Consider the following 22,765-nt stretch of genomic DNA (forward strand, 5'->3'; position numbering starts at 1 on the left):
AAATGCTTTAATTGATTTCATAGAGGAAGTGAGAAGAAGAGAGAGATAGGAACATCAATGCCAAGAGAGAATCATCGATTGGCTGCTTTCTGCGTGCCCACGCTGGGTATTGAGCCTTCAACCTGGAGATGTGCCCTGACCTGTATTAAAAATGTGACCTCCTGGTTCACAGATCAATGCTCAAACACTAAGCCATGCTGATTGGGATAAACTAGTATTTTGAACTCTGTGTCTAGTAGAATGCTTGTCTTCATTTTGTTTAGTTCTTTTCTGGAGTGTTGTTCTGTTCTTTCATTTAAGCCATGTTTCTTTATCTCCCTGCCCAATGACCAAAGGGAATGTGATGTCACAGCATCAAAAGAGGGTCATCTATTTAGGAGCAAGTGATAAATCCTCCAGGAGCAATGAACTTACATAACACAGAATGGCTCCTATTTTTTGAAGCACAAAACAAAAAGATCATTCAGATCCATCCACAGCCCACTCACAAGCTGAAAGCCCAAGAAGGAGCCCATTTGTCCTGCCATATTTTGTTTAGTTTCCTCTTCCAACAAAATAGCTTTAGTTTTACATGGTGAGATATATATCATCATGGAATCAGTTTTCACAGCACTGTTTTCAGATAACTGTTAAAAATACTTTAGTATCATATGCAATCACAGTGCAGGCCTCAGCTAAGAATAACATCTCTGTCAACTTACTCCAAGGTTACTTTTGCATCTAGTCCTATGCCTCTGTGGGGGAAGTTTTATAGATTGCCAAGCCACATGATGGACTGCACTGTAAACTACCTCTCTTGATCCACAGGCACAACGCTTCGCTTGGACGTCTGGGATGGATGGAAGGAATTTCTAATGGGTTGTCTCCTCGGACAAAAACTTAAAGTCCAACGCTATTTATCAAATGAAAAACCAGTACTTAAGTACGGAGATAAAGCAAATTAATTTAAGTAATTTTTAAAAGTAACCCTAAATTTCCATAGGACCTTGAGTCTGCAATTCACTCACTGGCTGGTGTGCTGCTCCATGCCAGTTCCACTCAGCATGTCTCAACCAGACCCCATTATGGAGATATTTGTAGAATGAGGCAGCAGGATGCCACCAGGTCTAACAGCCTTTGGGGAAGGATTGCACTGTGGGTACACATTCCTCAGGAAACACCATTTAAATGGGTGACCAGTTTGGTTTGGGTATCAGACTTTCAACATCTCTTTTTAAAGCCTTCACATTCAATTATTCTTTAAAAAATACAACACATTTGCTAATTGATTGGCTGAAACACTGGCTGCCTCCCATGTAATTTTTTAAGCTGTATTTAATACAACATTCATACTTTTATAGTACATGAAGTGGAGCTTGTGTGGCCTGACTGTGGAGGTGGGTATGCTCAGAAAAGTAAATGTATCTCTGCAGCTTCCCAAATGCTTCATTACCCTTTTGTTTTCAATTCAGTGGTATTGTAATATTTTAGAATAGTGCCCCCTCGTGGGTGATTTAATTATACTGTACAGAAGCCAACATACCCACCAGGAGCTCCAAGGTCTCTGTGAAGTGACAGATTGGAAAGCCACCATTTGCAATTCTACAAAATATCCAACTATTTTACATTAATTTTTTTCATGCTCTAAATCCAAAGAAATAATTGTGCTACATTGTTACACATAATGCATAATTGTGCTACTTTGTAGCAGACACTCTGTTATATTTATTACCTAACTTTATACTTAACAATTTTATGAGGTAGATACTATTTTATCTTCTTTTATAGAAGAGGAAATCTATAAAAAAAAAAAATGTGCCCATTGTCACACAACTAGCAAGGTCATGACTGGTTGTTGGATCCTGACAATTAAAATCTAATGCTCATGTGCTTAACCATCTCCATTTGACTTAATCCTATCTAATAAAAGAGTAATATGCAAATTGACCATCACTCCAAGGCACAAGATAGCTGCCCCCATGTGGTCAAGGATGGCTGCCCCCATGTGGACACAAGATGGCCACCACAAGATGGCCAGCAGGGGAAGGCAGTTGGGAGGGAACAGGCTGGCAAGGGAGGGCAGTTGGGGGAGACCAGGCTGGCAGGAGAGGGCAGTTCGGGAGTCAAGGCCTACAGGGGAGGGCAGTTGGGAGAGACCAGGTCAGCAGGGGAGGGCAGTTGGGGGGGAACCAGGCCTGTAGTGGAGGATAGTTACAGGGGATTCAGGCCTGCAGGAGAGGACAATTGGGGGGGGGGGCACCAGGATAGCAGGGGAAGGCAGTTGGGGGGGGGCAGGACAGCAGGGGAGGGCAGTTGTGGGTGATCAGGCCAGCAGGGTGGGCAGTTAGGGGTGACTGGGCCAGCAGAGGAGGGCAGTTTTTGGGGGGGCAAGCCTGCAAGGGAGGAATGTTGGGGGGACCCAAGTCTGCAGGGGAGGGCAGTTGTGGGGGGACCAGGCCTGCAGGGGAGGCAGTTAGGTGTGACCAGACTGGTAGGGGAGGGCAGTTAGGGGCAATCGGGCCAGCCAGGGAGCAGTTAGGCATCAATCAGGCTGGCAGGGAGTGGTTAGAGGTGATCAGGCTAGCAAGCAGAAGTGGTTAGGAAATCAGGCAGAAGCAGGTGAGCAGTTGAGAGCCAACAGTCCTGGATTGTGAGAGGGATGTCTGACTGGCGGTCAGACATTCCTCAAGGGGTCCCAGATTGAAGAAGGTGCAAGCTGGGCTGAGGGACACCACCTCCTCCCTCGTGCACAAATTTCGTGTACTGGGCCTCTAGTATTTAAATAAAATGTAAGAGTTTAGTGACTATACATTATCACATTGAAAAGCTCCTTTTATTCCTCTACCCAATTACCAAATATCTATTGAGCATTTGCTATGTATTGGTATAATGCAAGATCCTATGAATCTAGCAATTAACAAGACATAGTCCATGCTCTCAGCAAGCTTACAGTCCAGTAAGGGAAAGAATACCAGGAACCAATTCCTGAAGAAGCAGAACTGCAAAATGTTTAAGATTACCAACTGCAGTGCCCATCTGCTAAGTTCAAAGCCCCACTCCCTCAGTGTTCAGGTGTACAAACTTGGGCAAATTATTCCATCATCCTTTACCTCAGTGTCCTCTTGTATAACTTGGGAATGATAATAATATCTATCTTTTAGAACTGTTGTAGAGATTAAGGAATTAGAGAGCTTTCTGGAAGAAGGCAAGTAGGATACAAATGTTAAATACTGTTATCAGTCAATGTGAAAAGTGTTATGACATGGGGACCATACAAGATGATATGGGAATGTATAATATGATGAATTAACAGACTCAGGGGATCATCTTGAGAAAAAGAATTGAAATTGAGGCCTGAAGAGTTGGTACTCAGATAAGTGGTAGGGAGGGGGGAAAAAAGAAAAGAAAAGAAAAGAAAAAAACCATGTTCAAAGCAGATGGACCCACATGTACAAAGATTAGGGCAAGAGAATAAGATGTTCAAGGTACTGAAATGAGTTTCACATGATAGGTCAGAGTGAGAGGGAGCTAATGGCCAGAGGCTCAAAAGCTATGAAGAAGCCAGTTCATGTAGCACCCACAAAAATGTAAAGGAAGTGTTCTGAAGGTAGAGAAAGGCACGTTAGAAGGATGGATGGCTTCAGTGTGAGGAAGAGAGGAAGGCAGGAAGGCAGGGAGTCAGTCAAGAGATTATTATTGTTGCCGAAACCAGTTTGGCTCAGTGGATAGAGCATCGGCCTGCAGACTGAAAGGTCCCAGGTTCGATTCCAGTCAAGGGCATGTACCTTGGTTGTGGGCACATTCCCAGTGGGGGGTGTGCAAGAGTCAGCTGATCGATGTTTCTCTCTCATCGATGTTTTCTAACTCTCTATCTCTCTCCTTTCCTCTCTGTAAAAAAAAATCAATAAAATATATTTTTAAAAAAGAGAGAGAGATTATTATTGTTTAGGACTAAGAGGAAAGACTATAAAAATATACATTTAGGAGGCAGGATCAATAAACCTTGGTAATAAGAGTGCTTCCAGTTCCCACAATGTGGGTGATAAAGATGAAAACAGAGGCCAGTTAGTTCATCCAGGAGAGGCTTTGCTCCCAAATCAAGAAAAATGAGATGCTGATGTGCATTAATGAATTTCAAAAAAAATGGATGTGTGAACTAAAGTGCCAGTGCATTAACATGTGCTGTGCCAGCACAGACAAGGGTTTGGTAAGCCTGAGGAGAGTGGTGGTGAAGGATTGAAGAAAAGACAAAGAGAATAAGCTGGGTCTAGGTGGATTTCCTGTGCTTGACTAAGGCCACAGAGAAAGATCCAGAAGGCAAGCTGAGCCTTTATTTTATAGCCAGAGGTAAAGAAGGTAGTGGTCACCATAGTTACAATGTTCTTGTGAGTTTCACTTGTTTTGGCAGCACTTGCTGCACCTCCCACAGCCCATTAGCTACCCAGATAGGATGTAGGGAGTGTCATAAGGTCAAGCTTAATTATACTAAAATGGCTGTGCCCTCTAAGCTGGGACTTGTTTGTGGCTCTGCCACAGGTCAATCTGAGGCTTAATCCTATATCCACTCCTTACATTAACTTATAACTCTAATTAGTTATAATCTAACTTCCAGAGGCTTCTAGAGACTCATATGTGCTAGGCAAGCCACTTACCTCATACAAGAAAATTATATGGAAGTCACATACCACATCCAAAGGAAGTCACATGTGAGGAGCATGCAATCAGACATTGCAGAATTAGTTACACATCATGTATTTTGGATGGTATCAGGCTAGCTTGTCTCCATCTCTACAATGGGGTCAGATAGCCTTGCCTAAATGTATTCTGGACAATACCTCGTGGGACCCTGTCTCGGTTTTCCTCCCTAATTCTTCTTTCACTGAACAGCTTCCCCCCATCTTTTAACTTATGCCTTATAGAGTGTTGGAAGGATAGTAAAAAGGCCAGTGTAGCACCAGTTCAGTGAAGTAGAAGGGGACTGGTACAAAGTGGGGTAGGAAAAAGGAGCAGGGACCACATGATGAAGGGCTTTAGGTGAGGAGTTAGAACTTTAATTGTTAGAACAGAGGACAACCACCAATCCTACCTAATAAAAGAGTAATATGAAAATAACCATCACTTTGCTACATCCACAAACCACGCTCACCAGCCAATCAGAAGCAAATATGCAAATAAACCCAACCAAGATGGCTATGGCCACAGAGAGCAGGAGGGAGGCTTGGGTTTCCCTGGCAAGGGAGGAAGCCAAGATTTCCACCTGCCCTGGCCACCCAGGCCTCCGCTTAAGGCTACAAAATTTTATTATAGAAGATACGTAAGTCCCATCAGAAATGGCTGCCTCCACAGAGCAAGCAGAAGGCTTGGTTCCACTCCAGGCTACAAAAATTCAATAGTAGAAGATAAATAAACCCCAGATACCAGGGCCTCAGCTGGTATGTAACTGCCAGGGGACATGGCTGGCCTGCGAACCATCACAGGCCCCTCGCCCAGGCCACCCCCACCTCAAGGGAACCCCCACCCTGATCTGGGACACCCTTCAGGACAAACCAGCTGACCCCCACCCATGCACCAGGCCTCTATACTAACTTATAAAAGAGTAATATGCAGATTGACCATTACTCCAATACACAAGATGGCTGCCCCCATGTGGTCAAAGATCCTGCCCCCATGTGGACACAAGATGGCCAGCAGGGGAGGAGAGTTGGGAGGGACCAGGCCTGCAAGGGAGGGCAGTTGTGGGTGATTAGGCCAGCAAAGGAGGCAGTTGGGAGGAAGCAGGCCTGTAAGGGAGGGCAGTTGGGGGTGATCAAGCCTGCAGGGGAGGGTAGTTAGGGTGACCAAGCCGGCAGGGGAGGGAAGTTGGGGGTGACCAGGCCTGCAGGGGAGGACAGTTAGGGGCAAATAGGCTTGCAGGAGAGCAGTTAGGCATCAATCAGGTTGGCAGGAGAGTGGATAGGGGGTGATCAGGCTGGCAGGCAGAAGCGGTTAGGGCCAATCAGAAAGGCAAGCAGGTGAACAGTTGGGAGCCAACAGCCCTGGATTGTGAGAGGGATGTCCAACTGCCTGTTTATACGGGGTCCCAGATTGGAGAGGGTGCAGGCTGGTCTCAGGGACACCCTCCCCCACCCCCTGTGAATGAATTTCATGCACCAGGCCTCTAGTCTATAATAATAAAAGCATAATATGCTAATTCGACAGGACATCCTTCCAGACAAAGCCAGGGCTACAAGGGAAGCCTGGGTCCTGGGTGCCAGAGGGAAGCTGGTGTTGGCAGCTGGGGGAAGGAAGGCCTATCTTGCACAAATTTCATGCATTGGGCCTCTATTTAAGGAATAAAAAGTTAATTGAGAACAGTGTGAGGCAATGCCTGGAGAGGGATAAATGGAAGTGGGAGAGGAGATGATGGCATTGGGCATGGTGTTGGTAGGGCCCACCTAGTGGTGATCAGATAGCAGTAGTGTCTCAGAAGCCAAAAAGTAAAGAATGATAGAAAAGAGAGAATAAGCACACACAACTTTCAAATTTCTAAAATGTGTTGAATTTCTTTGGCTACTTTCCCAATTGATATGAAACTTTGTATTCTTCCTGAGCATTTAATTTTCACAAAAAGAAAGCTTCTCCAAGGAAAGTGGTTTGAACTATGTACATGTGCATAGTAGGATGATGTGTATAAGCAGAAACTCTACAGTTTAACTTGTATGTTACTGTATACCTTTCCTGAAAATTGTTTGCATAGAACAATTAGAATTGTTTTTGTAGAACCATTAGAAATGTTTTTGGAGAACAATTAGAATGTTAACTAGAATATTTCACGGGTATTTAGTGTAACTACATCTGTCTGTTTGTTGACTTACTAAACTCCCCCACTCCTACTTGTTCCATTCATTCAGGTATCAGAAAAGGGTGGCCCTGTACATTGCCGCCTTTTATGGCTACATTGAGCTCACTGAATGGGCCCTGAAGCAGGGTGTGCGGCCCAATGAGGCAGTTGGCGTCCACCCCTACCGAGCATGGTGCCACGAAGCTCTGCATGCAGATGTCTCTAAATGTCCTATTCATGCAGCTGCAGAAGCGGGCCAGCTGTTGATTCTGAAGGCCTTTGTCAACTACAGTGTGCTGTGCCTGGAATGCAAAAATGCAGCGGGTCAAATTCCCCTGACCATCGCATCCAAACACAAGCATAAAGACTGCGTATTATATTTATTTAGTAAAATGTGGTCCACAGTTTCTTTTCTGAAGATTTCAGTCCCCATGAGGATCTATATTAAAATAAAACAGTGGGTACTCAGAGCTCAGAGTCACAATCTTTACAAAAACCAGCTTTGTGGAGCAAGGGTCTTTGGGGCAAAAATTGGAGACCCCGTGATGGTGGATGGTTTCACCAAACCAAAGATGACCTCCAAGAGCTGGCACAAAGCTGGGAACAAGGACTCACAGAACACTATGTGCAAGCTACCACCTCTCAGGAAACAAATTACGAGCAGGAAACGCATCAATCCTTTGGCAATTTCACAGCAGGACACAAGAGAACAAACCCTCAAATGTCCTCAGCTGGTAGATACAAATACATTTCCTGAATTACAAAGACATCGACAACAAAATCGGAAAAATATGATTGCCACAGTTAGGAAAAAAGAAAAGCTCACAAAAAATACATATCTCCCCCCAATTTTCCTCCTTCCCGTTTCAAGCGTGGGCTATTCACACCCGTCTTTTCATTATGCAACATCCCGTACAGACTTTATACTCAGATCCTCCTTCAAATCTTTCTCTGAGCACAGTGGGAGAACTCTAAGGGAAAACGCCATCTACTGCTTAGCTGTGGCCAGGTAATGTTTCCTCTTTAAAAATACAAAGGTAAACTTTTAATTGGGTAGGACTAGGGGCAGGAATTGGTCTATGAAGTCTTATTATGCCATAGAGTTTATGCAGGATGTTCCAATGCACTTGGCTTCAGGGACCTCACCTTAGCCTCATGTCTAGGACAAAATGAACTTATTTTATTGGCCAGTCTAACCTGTGTAGTGCTTTACTCAATAAGCTTTCAGGAAGAAAAAAGACACAGTTAAAAGAGTTGCTTCAGCCGAAACCAGTTTGTCTCGGTAGATAGAGCATCGGCCTGCGGACTGAAAGGGCCTGGGTTTGATTCCGGTCAAGGGTATGTACCTTGGTTGCGGGCACATCCCCAGGAGGGGTTGTGCAAGAGGCAGTTGATTAATGTCTTTCTCTCATCGATGTTTCTAACTCTCTATCCCTCTCTCTTCCTCTCTATAAAAAAATCAATAAAATATATTAAAAAAAAAAAAAAAAAAGAGTTGCTTCAGCCTGGTCAGTGTGGTTCAGTAGTTGAGCCTTGACCTATGAACCAAAAAATCACTGGTCAGAGCACATGCCTGGGTCACAAGGGTATGTGTGGAAGGCAACTGATCAATGTTTCTCTCTCACTCTCCCCAGTCCTCTCTCTAAAATTAATTTTAAAAACTAATAAGAAATGTTCATTAGAATTAAATGGAGAAGAGGAAACTAAAATGTGGGAGGGAGACATCAAAAGTGTATTGGAAGATTGGCTGGTAATGATGAAAGTGAAAGGAAAAAAAAAAGAAACAATTTAATGACCAACCAAACCACAAAGACTTTATAAACACTTTTTTATATGACTTACTGGGCAACTGAAGGTGGGGGAATATCTATATTGGAAAGGGTGATAGAATTAGCATTAATGTTTAAGGGAAGTTTTTAAAAGTTATGCATTATTATATTTAAAGACATAACTAAGTGGAGTTGAATGGATTTTTCAGGCACATTCATTTCATAAGATAAAATTTTTATATAATGTTATCAGATTTCACAGAAAACACAACTCTGACCAAGTCTCAAGTCCCATTTATTAGTTACTAAGGGCTCAGAGCAAGGAACAGTGGGGCTTGAAGCTGTGGTGGGCACAGGGGCCCCTCCTGCCATAGCTCCCGGTCCCCTGTCTGCCAGCAGTCCCAGTGCCAGCTGCTCCCATGCACTGACGGCACCGGCCCCACTCACACCTGCTGATGGCGCGGAGTGATTTGGGACCAGTGCTAGCAGTGGGTGCAAGCTGTGGCCGCTGTCCCAATAGCCCCTCAGGAGCAGAGGGAGGTGGAGAAGCCCCCAGGGGCAATCAGTGCCGGCAGCCTCAGCTGGCACCGCTGATGGCACTGAGTGATCAGGGCTGGCACTGGGCACCGGCAGTGGATGCAAGTAGCGGCTTCAGCAACAGCAGCAGGCGTGAGTGCTGTGTGGGACTGCGGCACATGGGAGCAAAGAATTTTCAGTAACCATCAGAGGATTGCAGCAACCAGTGCTCCGCCTTGGTCTGGTGAGCCCCTGCTCACCTGCTCCACCATCCCACCACAGCCAATGCTGCCATGTTCCACACTCTGCCGCCTGCTACTGACACCCGCCATGTCCCATGCAAGCCCCCTGGTGGTGAGCACACATCATAGTTACTGGTTGTCGGATGTTCTGCAGTTTGGTTTATTTGGATATTAGGGTGATAGATAGATAGATAGATAGATAGGCGATAGCTAGATGAGGTGTTATTGGGTGCCAGTACTATAGCAGAAATACAGATTTGTGACTGTTTTTTTTTTTTTTTTTTTTCTTACCGAATTTATGAGAAGGAAAGAAAAAACAAAGCTAAATTGTTTTAGTTGCCCTTCTGTATTGTTTTTTTATTTCAGCTCTATTTTATTTAATGAGGTTATTGCCACCTAGTGGTGAGAGTGATCTGGATTATAACACAGGCACAACTCAGAACAATGAAGTTGATAGTACAGTAAAAAAAGAAACTGCTTAATATCTTCAATCCTTGTAATTTGCAAGTTGTCTCTGACTAGAATGTAGAAAAGAGATTATCTAAAAGTCTAGAAAAAGATTAGCAAATTATTAATTTAAAAAATTATATAGCCCATTTTAAAACCAGGCTATAAACATAAGAAAGGAAATACTTGTTAGTTTTATCAACAGATGCAGCTAAAAATGAGTTAATTGTTCAAGTATCCAATAAGTGATTACTATGGCCCAAGGCAATGTTATGCAGGATAAGAATGTGCAAACACATCTGTGTTTAAGATAGGCTTTGGGGGGAAGAAAGGCTACTCTATCACTTGTACCCCCACACTCCAGCCCTGATTTGTTTTTATTCATAGTGCTATGTCAGTCTGATATTTTAAAATTTGTATTGAATTTATTGTTGGTGACATTGGTTAACAAAATGATATAGGTTTCAGAGGTACAATTCTATAATACAGCATCTGTATTTTGTGTTCACCATCCCAAGCCAAATCTCTTTACATTACACTTTATCCCCCATTTACCATCTTCTGCCTCACCCTCCTCCCCTCTGGTAATTTTCTGTGTCTATCCTTCACCTTTTTCACACAGCCCCCCAAATCCCTCCTTTCTGACAGCTGACGGTCTATTCTATGTATCTATGAGTCTGTTTCTATTTTGTTTGTTCATTTGATTCCATATAAGTGAATCATATGGTAATATAGATAAATTCTATAGATTGCTTCAAGTAGTATAGATTGATTCTATAGATTGTTTTGGGTAGTATGTACATATTAATGATGTCAATTCTTCCTATCCATGAACACGGTGCATGCTTCCACTTATTTGTATCTTCTTCAATTTCTTTCTTCAGTGACTTATAAGTTTCCAACTACAAAATTTTTACCTCCTTGGTTAAATTTATTCCTTAGTATTCTTTTATGCAATTGTAAATGGGATTGTTTTCTCAGTTTCCCTTTCTGATAGATCATCATTGGTGCATAAAAATGCAACTGATTTCCAGATACTTATTTTATAAACCTCATTGAATTCCTTGATCAATTCTAGTAGATTTTTGGTGGCTTCTTTAGGACTCTCTATATGCAATGTCATGTCATCTACAAATAATGACAGTTTTACTTCCTCCTTTCCAATTTGGATTCCTTTTATTTCTTCTTCTCATCTGATTAGTGTTGCTGGGACTGCCAGTACTATCCTATATAATAAAAGAGAAACATGTAAATTGACTGTACCTCCATGTCGGCCAGCAGCCAATCAGGAGTGAGTATGCAAATTAACCCAACAAAGATGGCAGATTAATTTGCATACACAGGTGCCAAACAGAGAGCAGAGAGGTAGAGCCAGCAGAGAGTGGAGTGGCTTGTGGAACTTGGCTCCCCAAGCCACCAGATGGAGAGCACGAGGGAGAGCTGGTGGCTTGGAGGACTTGGCAGAGTGGGAGGCAGTGAGATGGAGACAGAGCAGGAAGGGAAAATCAAGAGTGTGGGGAGCACCAGAAATGCTGGGAATCGTAGTTCTGGTGGCAGACCGATCTCCTAGGTTGGCAAACTCATTAGTCAACAGAGTCAAATATCAACAGTACAATAATTGAAATTTCTTTTGAGAGCCAATTTTTTAAAACTTAGACTTCTTCTAATGCCACTTCTTCAAAATAGACTTGCCCAAGCCATGGTATTTTGTGGAAGAGCCACACTCAAGGGGCCAAAGAGCCGCATGTGGCTCCAAGCTGCAGTTTGCTGACCACAGTCCTAGACACTAGAGCGAAGTGAGCCTGGAGCAAGTTACTGTTGCAGTGGGGAATGGAGGAAAAGCAAATGTGAGAGACATAAGTAAAATGAGAGCACCTAGGAAAAATTAAAGGGAAGACATCCTAAAACTTCCAGGAAATCTCCACCAATGAAGCAAAGGGGGAAAAAAAGACCTCTATTATTCTGTGAGGAACAAACCAAACTGGGTTGGGGTCTCAGACAATTTGCTCATATGATTACAAAGACAGGCAGAAACTCCTGGATTGGAGAGGGCTCCCCTGAGAGCTCCAAGATTGGAGAGGGTGCAGGTCGGGCTGAGGGACACCATCACCCCCCCCCCCCCCGGCCATGTACAAATCTTTGTGAACTGGGCCTCTAGTGTTGTATAAGAGTAGTGAAAGCAGACATTCCTGTCTTGTTCCTGTTCTTATAGGAAATGGTTTTAGGTTTTTCCCATTGAGTATGACACTGACTATGGATTTATTATATATAGCCTTCATTATGTTGAGATATGATCCCTCTATTCCCACTTTACTGAGAGTTTTTATTATAAACTAGAGGCCCTGTGCACAAAATTCAAGCACAGGGGATCCCCTCAGCCCAGCCTACACACTCTCCAATCTGGGACCTCTTAGGGAATGTCCAACTGCCAATCTAGACCATCAATCAGAGATTTCTCTCACAATCCTGGACTGCCTCGTAATTGCTCACCTGCCTGCCTGCCTGGCCAGGTCACCCCCAACTGCCCCCTCCCTGCTGGCCTTGTCAGCCTGGCCACCTCCAACTACCTCCCTCTACCGGCCTGGTCACCCTCAACTGCCCCCCTGCTGGCCTGGAAGCCCCCAACTGTACTTCTCCTGCCAGCCTGGTCACTCCAACTTCCCCCTACCCTCCGACCTGGTCACATCATACTGCCCCCCATGCCTGCCTGATTACCCCTAACTGCCCCCCTTGCAAGCCTTGTCACCCCCAACAGCCTCCCTGCTGGCCTAGTCGCCCCTCACAGTCCCCCCGCCAGCCTGGTCATTCCACACAGCCTGCTTATTCAGTCCTTTGGTGGACCCTCACTAACCCCTCTGCTGACCTGCTTGCCCCATGCAGCCTGCTTGTTCAGTCATTTGGTTATCCCTCAGGCTGGCCCTGTGGCTAAGAAGCCAATATCTGAGGCTTGTCTGAGCCTCTGGCCTGCCCAAGGTGGCTGGGGGGCTGAGGGAACTGGGGAACTCCAGAGGCAGGTGCGTGGAGCAGTCGGGCCTGCCTGGGGGCGGGCCCGGCCATACCGGGAGCCTGCCCCCAGTGGGGCTGAGGGGACTGGGCACCACCATCTTGTGGCTATGGTGCTGCCTTCTTTGAGGGTGTGGCAGTCAATTAGCATATTTCCTCCTTTTTGGCTGTGGGCACTGCCATCTTTTGTGAGGGAGTGATGGTCAATTAGCATATTCCATCTTTATTAGATATGATGGGTGCTCAATTTTATCAAATGCTTTTTTTTGCATCTATTGATATTATCATATGATTTTTATCCTTCATTTTGTTTCTCTGGTGTATCACATTTATTGATTTGCAGATATTATAGCAACCTTGCATCCCTGAAATAAATCCCATTGGATCATGTTATGTTATATTTTTAGTATATTGTTGGATCTGATTGCTAATATTTGGTTGATGATTTTAGCAACTATGTTCATCAGGGATATGGGGCTATATTTTCTTTCTTTGTATTGTCTTTATCTAGTATTGGAATTAGAATAATGCCCGCCTCGTAAAATGAGCTTTGGAATCTTCTTCCTCTTGAATTATTTTGAATAGTTTTATAAGGTGTTAATTCTTCTTCAAATATTTGGGGGAAAAAATTACCTTTGAAGCCTTCTGGTACAGGACTTTTGTTTTTTGGGAGTGTTGTCACTACTGCTTCATTTTTCTTAGTTGCAATCAGTCTATTCATATTTTCTGATTCTTCCTGATTCAGTTTTAATAGATTATATGCTTCTAGGAATTTATCCATTTAGTCCAGATTGTCCAATTTGTTGGCATATAGTTGTTCCTAATGTTTTCTTACAATCTTTTGTATTTCTTTGCTGCCATTTCTTATTTCTCTTTCATTTCTGATTTTATTTATCTGGATCCTCTCAATTTTTTCTTGATGAGTCTGGCTTAAGATTTGCCAATCTTATCTTTTTAAGAACCAGATCTTGGTTTCATTAATCTTTTGTAGTTTCTTTTAGTCTTTATTTTATTTATTTCCACTCTGATCATTATTATTTTTTTCTTTTTATTCACTTTGTGCTTTGTCTTTTGTTCTTTTTCTAGTTCTTTTCAGTATAAAGTTAGCTTACTTGAAATGTTTTGTTTATTTGTTTCTTGAGTTAGGCCTGCTATGTTATAAATGCCCCTCTGGGTTGCACAGATTTCGGATCACTGAGTTCTCATTTTCATTTGTTTTAGGGTATCTTTTGATTTCTACCTTGATCTCATTGTTACCCATTCATTATTTAGTAATGTGTTATTTAGCCTTCTTTTTTGTGTGTGTTTTTCTATTTTGTTCTTATGATTAATTTCTAGTTTCATACCATTAGGGTTAGAGAAAATGCCTGATATGATTTCAATCTTATCAAATTTATTTTATTACTTTTTACATTTTTATTTTATTTTGTATCACCTTTTATGCATATATGTTTATCAGAGTTAGATCCTCTTGTTATATTGATCTCTTTAGTATTATGATGGGGTCTTCCTTATCTCTTGTTATGGCCTTTACTTTGAGGTCTATTTTTTCAGATATAAGTATTGCTACTCCAGCTTTTTTTTTCCCATTTGCCTGAAAGATATTTTTCCATCCCTTCACTTTCAGTCTGTGTGAATACCTTGTTGTGAGGTGGAACTTTTGTAGACAGCATATATATGGGACATGTTTTTGTTTTGTTTTTTTTACCCATTCAGCCACTGGATGTCTTTTGATTGGAGCATTTAGTCAATTTCTGTTTAAAGTTATTATTGAAAGGTACTTGTTGGTAATCATTTTTATTTTTTGTGCCTGTGTTCTTTCTTACCTTTTTGTTTCTTCTTTTTACACCAGTCCCTTTATCATTTCTTGCATTGATGGCTTGATAGTGATAAACTGCCTTAGCCTTTTTAAATGTCTTTTATTTAGGGTTCTTTATTCACAAATTTGAAGTAATGTGTAATGGCTCTTCCAAAACTGATTGTTTCCAATGTTATTATTCATATAAACTACATAGGATGAACCAAAAATCCCTATACTGTCATTTTCCAGACTGAAGCAAAGAAATTCTAGGTCTTATAGAGTAAAGCCAAAATGCAGCATTTGATAAAAAAAAAAAAAAAAAAAAAAAAAAAAAAAAAAAAAGTGGGACTTAACACTTAATCTTCACTTTACGAAATAACTGTTGATATTGATCAAGTGACAGTCATCATTTAAAAGCCTGAGCAAACTACTAAGGATCGATCATCAGAACAGAACTTTATCTGCAAAAAGAATTACATAATAACACCCTTCACCTGGCTTCCAACTGTAGGCTAAAGTTTAGCCTTTTTTTTTTTTTTTTTTTTTTTTTTTTTTTTTTTTTTGCGTGTGCAGCCTCTTATTTCCCCTTCAAATTTGAACGATAGCCCTGACCAGAATCAAACTGTGATCTCCTAGTTCATAGGTTGACACTCAATGACTGAGCCATGCTAGCTGGACTTATTGTTCATGTTTTAATCTTTTTTCTTTTACTTCTTATTCTTCTTAAAGAAGACCTGTATTTCATATAATACTGGTTTGGTGGTGATGAACTCCTTTAGCTTTTTCTTATTTGTGAAGCTCTTTATCTAACCTTCAATTATAAATAATAGCATTGCTGGGTAATCTTGGTTATAGTTCCTTGCTTTTCATCACTTTAAATATTTCTTGCCACTCCCTTCTGGCCTGCAAGGTTTCTGTTGATAAATCAGCTTACCATTGTATGGGTGCTCCCTTGTAGATAACTAACTGCTTTTCTCTTGCTTTTCAGATTCTCTATTTGTCTTTAACCTTTGGCATTTTAATTATGTTATGTCTTTGTGTGAGCCTCTTTGGGGTTCCTGTTGTTTCATACTCTCTGTTCTTCCTGTACTCTTAAGTCTATTTCTTTCACCAGGTAGGGGAAGTTTTCTGTCATTATTTCTTCAAATAGGTTTTCAATTTTTTGCTCCCTCTATTCTCCTTTTGGAACTCCTGTAATGTGAACGTTGGTATACTTATAGATGTCCCAGAGACTCCTTATACTCTTCATATTTTGGGATTCTTTGATCTTTTTGCTCTTCTGATTGGGTGTTTTTTGCTTCCTCATATTTCAAATCACTTGATTCTCAATGTCCTCTATTCTACAATTGAATCCCTGTAAGCTATTCTTTTTTTAATATATTTTTATTGATTTCAGAGAGGAAGGGAGAGGGAGAGAGTTCTCATCAACATCAATGATGAGAGAGAACAGTTGATTGGCTGCCTCCTGGACACCCTCTTCTGTGGATCGAGAATGCAACCTGAGAATGTGCCCTTGACTAGAATCAAACCCAGGACCTTCAGTTCACGCTCTATTTACTGAGCCAAACCAGCTAGGGCTACAAATTATTCTTCATTTCAGCTAGTGTATGCTTCAATTCTGACTGGTCTTTTTTTTATGTCATTGATGTTCTCTCTAAGTTTCTTGAAGATCTCATTAAATTTATTGAGAGTCCTTACAACCATTGTTTTGAACTCTGAATCTCATAGTTTGTTTGCTTCTATTTCATTTAGTTCTTTATTTGCAGATTTCTTCTGTTCTTTCATTTGTGACATGTTTAATTGTCTCTGCATTTTGGCTGTTTCCCTGTGTTTGTTTCTATGTATTAGTTAGAGCTTATATGTTTTCTAGAATTGGTAGAGAGGCCTCGTGTATTAGGTGTCATGTAGGGCTCAGTGGCAGCCTCGCCAGTCACCTGACTTGGGCACTCTAAGTGTGTCCTTGTGTGGGTTATGTGCACTGTCCTGTTGTAGTTGAGCCTTGCTTGCTGTTGGCATCACTGGATTGACCCCAGGCTAATGATTGGTTGCATGGACCAGTTGCAACTAGAGTGGAAGAGCTGCTGTGTAGGAAATGCCCCTATGGAGCAGGACGTGCTTAAGTGGGGCCTTAGTGGTGCTCACTGAGTCTGCCCCGTAATTGTGTCACTCATAGATGTAGTAATGTTATGATCCTGTATGGTCTAAAACTTACCACCAGGTGTAGTGGTTCTGGCGCCTCCCAGGAAGTAGAAAGTCAGCTACTGCCTATGTTCTGGGGCCACCTAGCACAAACTATAGAGTGATCTGCAGATGTCTGCTACTTGTTTGGGGAATGGAGGTGCCCAGGAAAGGCCAAGCTATGAGTCTTGGCAAGATGCTGCCAGTGTTGGGCCTGGAGATTCTTATTGAAAGGTATGGGCATGCTGAGGCAGCTGTTGCTTTTTTGAGGTATTTTAGAAAAGTCTGAAACCTGAGCTAAGACAAGCTGTTTATATGGAATGACCACCTCAAACAGCTTGGGTGGGGCTGAAAATTGGGTGGCATCTCAGGGAATCACCAGGACAGGTTGAACAGTATGATCCAAGTTGATGGAAATTCATATATGGCACCTGCCAGAATATTCTTCGGCAGGGGAAGTCTCAACATAGGAACAATGACCTCTGCCAGCACTTTTGTCTGGGAAAAAGCTGCCTGCCAGTTCTTACCCTGATGCCTGACAATTTAGCTCTTCCCATACTTCCCTGGATCTTTTCAAGCTACTGCCTTAGTGCTGAAGTTCAGAGAGCAAGAGTCTGAGTAAGTCTACTCTATGCAATGGTCCTTTAAGAGTATTCCAGCAGCCTCTGTGCCACTCATTCAGGCACCATCCCCACTGGTTTTTACAGCTAGAAGTTATGGGGGCTTCTCTTTCTGGCACTGGAACCCTGGCTGAGAGGTCTGGTGTGGGGCTTAGACCCCTTGCTCCTAACGTAGGCCTCACAGCCAAGATATCCCTCTGGATTAATAAAATGCCACTTATGGGTGTTGGACCAGCCCATTATGTGCCTCTACTCCTCCTACCAATCTCAATATAATTTCTTCTTTAATTCTCGAATTGTAGGACTTCCATTCTGGCTTTTCTGAGTGATGATTGTCCCATAGTTTGTTGTGTAGCTTGGTTCTTCCCATGCACACCCAGGTCCAGTAGAGGCAGCCATATATTGTAGATAGCTTTGTAGAACCAACATTTTGTAATTTTGATATGGTTGTGAGCAGAGGTGAGAACTGTATTTACCTACACTGCCATCTTCCTCCTCTCCCTAAAAATAGGTTCTTGATCTTTTGCTGTCTCTCTTTTCCTTCTGGTAGATGCTGGTACCCCTATAAGGTGGATGCTTCATGTTTTCAAAAATGTCTCTTAAGCTATCCTCATAATAAAGATTTCTTTTGCTGCTCTTATTGAATATTTTCTGCTACCTTGTCTTCCAAATTGCTTATTTAATCTTCTGCTCATCCAACATACTGTTTATTCCTTCTAGTTTACTCTTCACTTCAGATATTGTATTATCCATATTTGACTGATTCTTTTTTATGGTTTCTGAGTCCTTTTTTATGCTGTTATAATTCTCACTAAAGTTTTTCTAAATATATTTTTTTATTGATTTCAGAGAGGGAAGGAGATGATGAAATAGAAATATTGACGATGAAAATCACTGATCAGCTGCCTCCTGTACCAGGGATTGAGCCCACAACCCAGGCATGTTCCCCAACCAGAAATTGAATCGTGACCTCCTGGTTCATAGGTTGACAGTCAACCATTGAGCCACACTGGCCGGACCTCACTAAGTTTTTTTGGTATCCTTATAATCATTTTTTTTTACTCTATATCTGATAAATTGCTTGTCTCCATTTCATTTAGCTTTTTATTTTTTTTAAATATTTCTTCTGTTCTTTCATTTGGAACATATTTCTTTGTCTCCCCATTTTGGCTGCCTCTTTTTGTTTGTTTCCATGTATTAGGTAGTTCTACTATGACTTCCCAGTCTTGGTAAGGTGGCCTTATGTAGTAGTTGTTCTATAGGAACCAGTGGTGCAATCTCCTTGATCACCTTAACTAAATGCTCCAGAATGTTCCTTCTGTGGGTTATGTGAACCCTCCAGTTGTACTTTAGTTTGGATTGCTATTGGCTCATTCATGCATGAGGTTGACCTTCAAGCTGACTGACTGGGAGAATTAACTCCAATCCAAGTGCATGAGCTGTTGTACAGATGTTGACCACATGAAGTAGAATTCACCTTAGTGTTGTCTATTTCCTGACTCCCTTTGAATATGCCACTAGTAAAGGTAATTGGATTCTACTCTGATATTATCTGGACCTGGCCATTATGTGTGTTGCGTCTAGGGCTTCTTGGGGAAGACTCTGGTGCTGGCTAATGTCAGTCTGTGACTGGCCCTGGGCTACCTTTTTGGTTCTACAAAGCTATCTGTAGTTTGTGGTTGTCTCTATTGAGCCTGTGTGTGCATGGGAAGGACCAAGCTACACACCAAGGCTGGCTTTTACCCGTACTGGGCCTTAGGGAAGATCAGCAAAAGTCCAAGGCACTCTGAGATACACCTTGCCTGCCTCTGCCTGGTGGTTGCCTGTTAGGCTCATTCACTGAACAAGTTGCATGAGGTATATTCTTAGTGAGTCACCAGGTAGGGGCGAGTGATGTTCAGCAGATTGATAGAGGTTCAATATGTGCCAGTACTAGCTCTGAGGCCACTTAGCAAATGTCCCAGGGTAACTAACTGCTATCCACTTGGTGCTTGTACACTTCTATGGTGGGCAAGGATCTCAAGGAGTCATCAGTATGAGACCAGCAGAGTTTATCAGGCCCAAACAGATCAAGATTTGGCCCTGTGAAGGAAGGACTCTGCACCACATAGGCATGTGAGGGAAAAATGGCCCTTGTCCTAGAGCCACATAACCCAGTCTATCCTAGATTCTGACAAGATTCCAGTACAGCAGAGCCACCAGGAGTCAGTGGAATAAAACTTTCAAGGGCCTGAAGATTAGAGCTAGCAGATCTCACATGAGGGGAGACATCAGTCAAGCTCACTGGAAAGTTAAGGTAATGAGCCCAATCCAGAGCCACACAACTCAGTCACTGACAACCCTTGAGTCTTCTCAGACCTCTACACTCAGGCCCAGACAGCTGATTTTTCAACAGGATAGGGCTATATAGAGTTCAGAGTGTGGGGCCATTACATTCCCCTAGGCTGAAGCCATATGCAGGAATGTGCTCCACCCAAGAAAGATGGTGTCTGTGGTATGGGAGAATGACTCAGCACAGGTATCTTAGCAGCTGTTCCTTCAGCTCTCTCTCCAAAGCCACAAACCCCAGTTGTACTCTAGTTCACTCTGCTCCCTCCGACTCCTCCAGAGCTCAGGGTCAGTGACTATGAATGAGATTTTGTGTGTTGGCCCTTTAATGGGTTACCTGTATCTCTAACAGACTCCTGTCTATCCCTGGTGGACATCCTGATTTTCACCGCTGGATGTTATGTGGGTGACTTCCCAGCTTTTGTGCTCTGGGTTGGGGAGCTTGGCTTGGGTTGACACCCTACACTTTTTAGGAGAAACCTCCACAGCTAAAATATTTCTTCAGAAGCTCAGCCTCCACTGGTAAAAAGTGGGGCCAGTCCTTTTTGCATTTCTATCCTTGTTACCAGTTGCAATGTGTCTTCTTTTGTAAATCCTTGGTTATAAGACTTCCATTCAGCTTTTCTGTTGTTTCCTCAGGTTGATTGCTCTACATTTTAGTTGCAATTCCAGTTTGGTCCTGGGAAGAGTTGAGTGTAACATCCACCTATCTGCCATCATCTTGGATCTCTCACAGACTGATATTATACTAGCCCTTTATTTTGTATATTTGCCTCCTCACTAGAATGTACATTCCATGAGGGCTTTTTTTTCACTTTTTGTTTTTTTAGTACATGGAATACTGTTTGACATGTAATGTGTTCAATGAATCATTTCTGAGTAAATGCAGAAAAGCCAGAGTTCAAATGCAAGGTGAGCACTGAGCCTAGGAAGAACTAAGGCATACATGAAAAAGGTGAGAGGACTTCAAATCAAGTCAGGTGGTATATGGGGAATGGCTAAATGTGATTTCCTTAAGGCTAAGGACTTGATTTTATGAGCAACATTTATGGGTTAATCCCATTTAGAGGTCCCAAGGAGTCATCGCCATTGTGGTAAAGCATGTAGTTGATACAGAACATTAAAGAGAAAGCAGGACCTAGCCAATTTGACTCAGTGATAGAGCATCAACCTACAGACTGAAGGTCCTGGGTTTAATTCTAGTCACGGGCACATACCTGGGTTGTGGGCTCAATCCCAAGTAGGGGTTGTGCAAGAGGAAGCTAGTCAATAATTCTCTCTCATATAATCATATATATATATATATATATATATATATATATATATATATATACATATATACATATATATATACACATATACACATATATACATATATATATACACATATACACATATACACATATATACATATATATATATATGATGTTGATGATGAAGAATCAGGCAAATTTGGATATAATTCAAATGTTTGAAATAATAAGTTACTTTCATGATAGAGTGAAAGCCCTTTAAATTTACAGGACTTTGCCAGATAAAAATGGTGGTGGTATGGAAAAGAAGCCAAGCAAAGGTGGAAACATGGTCAAAGGTATTGACTGTTCTGTGAAGAAGCAAAAAAAATTTTTTTTCAAGAAAGTAAGTGGATTTACACAAGGCATTTTAAAGGATATGAGATAATGGCATGAGATGAAACTGGCAAGGTACATTATACCTATATTGAGAAGCATCATGTGTGTCCAAGTGGAGAGTTTGCTTCGTATTCCTTTTCCATGGGGTAGGAAGTAAGTAGGAGATCACAGAAGTTATTTTTTTTATTTTTTATTTTTTAATAAATATTTTATTGATTTTTTACAGAGAGGAAGGGAGAGAGATAGAGAGCTAGAAACGTCGATGAGAGAGAATCATCGACCAGCTGCCTCTTGCACACCCCTCACTGGGGATGCGCCCGCAACCAATGTACATGCCCCCGACCGGAATCGAACCCGGGACCTTTCAGTCCGCAGACCGACGCTCTACCACTGAGCCAAACCGGTTTCGGCCAGAAGTTATTTTTTATCAGGCAAGTGAGATAATCAGTTTTTGTTTATTTTTTAAGATAAATCTGGTAAGATATGTGGAAGACTTGCTAGAAAGAAGTAATTTTGCGGGTAAGAAGGGACTACAATAAAGTTAGGAGACTGCAATAATAGAAGCAAAAGGCAACAAAGACCTGGACTAAAACAGAAGTAGTTGGAAAATAGAAGAAAGGCAAAATGTGGCATATTTATAATGAATAAGCTGCAAAATTTGTTACTAACTGGATGTAGGAATGGACAGATAAGGAGGAATTGAATTTTGTTCATAGCTTTGGAGATGGTAGGGTAACAAAATAACCATGTAAGCAAGAATACTGAAGGGGAACAGATTTAGGAAGAAGATATAAGATATATAAGTTGGAAGCATTTGTGGGTGTCCAATTACCAAATGCTATGTATACTAATAATAGAGGGATATGCAAATTATCTGGGATGCTGTCACAGTAACAATAACAACCGAATAGCAGGCTATGTGGGGTGACAAGGCCAACAGAGGGGTTAATGAGGGACAACCAAACAACTGAACAGCAGGCTGCATGGGGCGACCAGGCCAGCAGCGGGGTTAGTAAGGGACAACCAAACGACTGAATAGAAGGTTGTGTGGGGTGACCAGGCAGGGAGGGGGAAATTGGGGGTGACCAGGCTGGTAGGGGGGCAGCTGGGGTTGACCAGGCTGGAAAGGGGGCGATTAGGAGTGACCAGGCTGGCAGGGGAGACAGTAAAGGACAACCAGGCCAGTGGATAGGTCAGTTGGGGTGACCAGGCTAGTGGGGGGAGCATTTGGGAGTGACCAGGCCAGTGGGGGGGCAGTTGGAGGTGACCAGGTCATCAGGGGGGCCAGAGGGACGTAGTTGGGGCTACCAGGCTGGCAGGGGAGACAGTAAAGGACTACCAAGCCAGTGGGGAGCAGTTGGGGGTGAACAGGCCAGTGAGGGGGCAATTGGGGATGACCAGGTCAGCAGGTAGAGGCAGTTAGGGGTGATT

At 42.4% G+C, this 22,765-nt stretch overlaps 1 protein-coding gene across 1 annotated transcript in view; it reads left to right on the forward strand.

Moving 5' to 3' along the window:
- Window positions 1–22,765, forward strand: part of ANKUB1 (ankyrin repeat and ubiquitin domain containing 1) — a gene marked incomplete at its 3' end in the record, with an annotated part of 68,050 nt that overhangs the window by 43,646 nt on the left and 1,639 nt on the right. Inside the window, exons 5-6 of the mRNA XM_084875946.1 lie at window positions 808–922; window positions 6,870–7,808. Coding sequence (XP_084732072.1) covers window positions 808–922; window positions 6,870–7,808 — 1,054 coding nt within the window. The remainder of the gene's footprint in view (window positions 1–807; window positions 923–6,869; window positions 7,809–22,765) is intronic.

Source organism: Pipistrellus hanaki (genome assembly GCF_964339955.1).
Source record: "Pipistrellus hanaki genome assembly, chromosome: 2".
Taxonomy (NCBI): Eukaryota; Metazoa; Chordata; class Mammalia; order Chiroptera; family Vespertilionidae; genus Pipistrellus; species Pipistrellus hanaki.